The following is a 4,756-nucleotide window of genomic DNA, read 5'->3' on the forward strand; positions in this document are numbered from 1 at the left end:
TTAAAATTAGTTTCAAAAATGAATTTTGTTAAAAAGAAATTGGATTTAAAACCAATTTTAGTCCAAAATCGCTTTTAAAATTTCGCATGGACAAAACTAGATTAAATCTAATAGGTTTTGCTACTACTGGTTTGATTTAAATTATGATTTGGTAACCCTTTTTTTAAAAGTGACCAATGAGCTTTTAAAACCTAACATTTCATTGCAAATTATCTAAACTCTCAACCAGTAGACCAGTAGTAGCAAAACCGACCCAAGTGGATTACAGCCCTATTGCTCTAAAATTAAGCAAGCAAAGAAAAAAAAAAGAAATTTTTGTGCATTAGTCACATAAGATTAAGAGCTGAAACAATTTATAATTTATATGTCAGACAAAATTGAATTTGAAATGAAATTCTGTTTAATGTCAGGGGCCTATACTACACATTTCTTTAGTATGATTGAGATGCCATCTACTCTTCTCACTAGTTAGTTGGTGAGACAGAGGATAGGAAAATTTTCTAGGGAACATCTATGATGTATCAATTATAATCAATTTTTAACTGAAATTAACCACTTTTTGAGGCTCCATTTTTGTCCTAGTTTTATCTGGGGAATGGCTTTCTTCTGTTTCTTTCCTTTTGTTACTGATTTGTTGGTCTTCCCCATCCTTAACTTTTGATTTCATCAAATGTGGCCTCAGCTTGTTTACATCTGACTGTTGAACTGGTTTCAGAAAGAATTCATCAGCTCCCTCTTCTAGGCATCTGGTACAAACAAAAATGAATGTCTTGTTAGATTTGAAGTTCAGTCATGGATGCAATCCAAATTTTTGAATTGGCTAAAATATGTTTTGGATCCCTCATAAATGATCATTTTTTATTTTGGGTCTCTAATAATTTTTTTATTGTATTGGATTCCTGATATAATTGGAGGTAATTTTCCTCACCTGTTAATCCTTGCTGGGACATTCTCTGAGGACATAATCACCACTGGTATGTCTTTAAGAGATTTAGATTCCTACAAATCAATAACTTCATGTTATTATTTTTCTAAAATCAAACCAGGGAAGATATACAAGTAATTGAAGGTTGTTATGACATCACAAAAATGGTTTGAGATGTTATCATGAAAGGTTGGCAAATATCTCATTTGATTATGTTATTTCTGAAATCAGATCCCATTATTTCAAATTTTATACTGGATACCCGGAGAAAAAAATTAATCAAATTTAGTTTATAATTTGGGAAAAATTTTATGATGTACGCAAATTTTGGAATTGAGGAGGAAATAGTGAAATATTTTTTTGAAATATAAACTAGATCAATCACATAAAGAAGAGAAACACAGGCGGCTTTTATCCGTCTAAAAATATCCAAGGAGTTTTTTGTACCTTGATCTTTCTCAGCAGATCATAGCCAGTCATTTCTGGCATACAGTAATCAGTTATGATCAGGTTTACTTCTACATCCTGCAGCAATCAGAAGTAAAATGATTAGATTATGCATCTTTCTAACTTGCCCAATAAAAAAGTTTAAAATATGTAAGTATGAGTAGCATTTAGTAATCAATAACACATGATATATGATATAAGTGATAACGGTTACTGGTTACTGATTGACCATTGAATATGAAATAAATAATATAGGAAGAATAATACTCATTTTATGTGTGCTCGAAGCCCCCAATAAAAATTAATCACCACTTTTATACCAATACCATGTTAAAAAAAAAAACAGCATTTAGTGACTTTGCAAGAGAATTGTACCTGATGGGATTCTAGAGCAATACAGGGAGGAGGCTCCTCATTTCTCTTCTCTTCAACCAAACCAAGAAACTTCAAAGCCTTACTACCAGAATCCACAGCAGTAACTGTAATTACAAAACATACCAAAAATGAATTAGATTTCAAATTAGGCAAAACCAAATTGCCCCTTCAAGTAATGTAACATAAAAGACCAAAGAAACCACATAGTTATATGATTAATTTCTTTGATCAAATAGCAATCTAAGTCCATGTTTTTATAGAAAAAAAATTACCATGAAAGGAAGAGGTTTTGAGGAGCCTCTCAATCAACATTCTGTCAATAAGGCTATCATCAACAGCCAGAACATGGAACTGAGCTTCTGCAGCCATACCCATGATTTTTATGCTGATATGAAAATGCAAGCCAAAAACAAAGGAAGCAAGGGAGAATAACAGAAAAAAAGAAGGAGGAAGAGATAAATGAATAAGAATAGAAGGGTGAAAAGTGATGTGATGAAGATGAAGGAGGGTGGCATGCACATTTTAAAAGGGGGCACACATCATGGTCAAGAAGGATACAAAAATCCACCAAGGAAATCTGACAGTTTGGAAAGCAAGATCCGACAGATTTCATCAAGAATCTGGCGGATCTTCTGGGGTTGATTTTTGAATTGAAAAACAAGCAAAGAAAGGTGCTGTTTATTGTACCAAACTCAAAATCTGACTTGTTTATTACTATTATTATTATATTATTCTATTTGACCCTTTTGCTTATTGTTAAAGACAAAATTATTGAAGTGAATAAATATAATTCAATTGATAACACACGCTACTAGAGAATATTTGAGTTTGATTTCTAAAAAAATCACTCTTGAGGAGATGTAATAAGTTTTAAACTATGTTCTACGACATATTTTAGTTAATTATTGAAGTGAATAAGTATATTTCAATAAATAATTTTTTTAAAATAATTTCTAATTTTTTTTAACACTAATTGAAGTAATTTTTTTTAAAATGTCCCTTTCTAGTGTTTTATTTGTTATTTTTTTAGCCTTAAAATATTTATTTAAATTTTTATAATCCTTTTTAAATATATTATTTTATATTTTTAAGTTACTTTGACAGTAATTTTATCGAATACTTAAATTTAATAAAATAATTTTTAACTTCTAGCTGTCTATTAACTTTTGAGCCTCCGGTTAAATTTGTCTAATATAATCTTAAGTATGACATAAATGGTTAAAATTTATAAAAATATTTAAGTTCCTACCAAATAATCAAATGTTGTAATTAAGGTGATTAATAAAAGAGATAAAACTATAGGGGTGTGCTACACTGTTCTCTTCCCCCTACTATTGCCCTTTCACGAGACCAAACCATCATTGTTCACTGTTCATCAGAGTCGTGTGGACTCTATTCTATTCCATGCACGTGCATGACCTGCCTAGCACTAAGTGACCCACGTACTAGTACAACTATACAAGCCAGTACAAAACGTAATTTTCTTGCTTTATTACTATTATGAAATGTTTGTATCTAGTCCTTTTTTTAAGAGCCAATATTGACCTCATATAAACAATATACTAGAATTTTCAAACTTCAATGGTCCCTAACCGATTCTGTTGCTCTTTCTTAGAACATTCCACTATTCTAGTTTTTTTCTTATTTAATTATTTACTCGTAGACCCTATTTGATTTGCTTCTCTTTTCCGAGTTTTAAATTTTCTAATATTAAAATAATTAGAGAAAGAATTTAGACAAGAATGGTAGTTACAAGCCTTTGATATTCCAAAATTACCCTCTCAAATTAGGCTGTCCTAAAAGAATACTCTTTTGTCTTCTCTGTCACAAAATCAGCATTGTTCTGTCACCGGCATATATAATTGACTTTCCAATTATTCCTTTTTTTTATCTCGAATTTTCTTTTCAGGGGTCAATATTTATTATTTTAAAAGATATATATAACTGGAGCAGGATCGTGTGAGTGATTAAGCAATTGCAAATATTTCATATTCTGAATTTTTTTTTTTGTGCAAATCATCTGACAGCATAGAGTAGAAAGAAAAAGAAATATTTCAGTGTAATATTTGGCCAGATTGTATTATTTTGGTCAGTAAGTGAAATAATATCTGATGCACGACAAGTCCTCCCTTGATGGAGGGGCCATGAACACCTTGGGGGCATTCATAGAATCATTTGCGATATTTTTAATCTTTTTCGTTTGAAGCATATTGGAATATATGAATAGAAAATATATTGGAAAATATTAACTGTCAAATCCTTTTACTTAATTGGGGGAGCTTTTTTTGTTTTTTTATTAGGCATATGAAAGTTGGAAATAATAATAATAATAATAATAATAATAATAATAATAATAATAATAATATGCAGAAAAAAATTTAGAATGAATTGTAACAAAAAAAAAATTGTAGAACGAATTAAAACTTTTGATTTGGATTAAAGAGAATCGAAGAATGAATTAATTTAACGACTTTCTTTAATTAATTAAATCATTTTATAAGTGCAATTAATCCTTAAAAGATGAATGGTAGTCACATACACTCTCTAACACCTTCTTTTGGATATTTTTTTTATGATCGGTTAGAATGGAATGAAAATCACTCATTTTGCTATATTTTGTTTCTTTCAATTAATGTTTTTCTCTTCTTATTTATATTAAATGAGAAATAAAGCCTACCAAAATTGATAATTTTTAATAAATTTTAATCACAAATCATAAAAAATATCTAAAAGAAAATGTCAAAGAAAGTCTTACTAGCATTTCTCGTCCTTAAAATCACTATATGCCAAAAAATAAAATTCTCAAAATCACTAAACAGATTTTACAACACAGGGAATGAATTTCAAAAATATCAATATCAATTTTGATAGAGTATGATTTTTTACTTCAAATTCGTGAATTATTTGATTACCGCAAGATTTTAAGAGGAAAAACTTATTTTGATTTTAGATTGAAATCATCAATTTGTGTGAGGGAAGATTTGAGAATATAAATATCTACCTAAGAAC

General features: G+C 29.3%; 1 protein-coding gene across 1 annotated transcript; it reads right to left on the reverse strand.

The window, feature by feature from the left end:
- Positions 1-344: 344 nt before the first annotated feature.
- Positions 345-2,407, reverse strand: LOC114374730 (two-component response regulator ORR9-like). Its single transcript, XM_028332401.1, has 5 exons — positions 2,020-2,407; positions 1,748-1,851; positions 1,373-1,450; positions 929-999; positions 345-746 (listed from the first exon to the last, which is right to left on the reverse strand). Exons 1-5 carry the CDS (start codon positions 2,120-2,122, stop codon positions 539-541), a joined length of 564 nt encoding a protein of 187 aa, XP_028188202.1. The 5' UTR covers positions 2,123-2,407; the 3' UTR covers positions 345-538.
- Between the last annotated feature and the right edge of the window lie 2,349 nt (positions 2,408-4,756).

Source organism: Glycine soja, chromosome 11 (genome assembly GCF_004193775.1).
Source record: "Glycine soja cultivar W05 chromosome 11, ASM419377v2, whole genome shotgun sequence".
NCBI lineage: Eukaryota > Viridiplantae > Streptophyta > Magnoliopsida > Fabales > Fabaceae > Glycine > Glycine soja.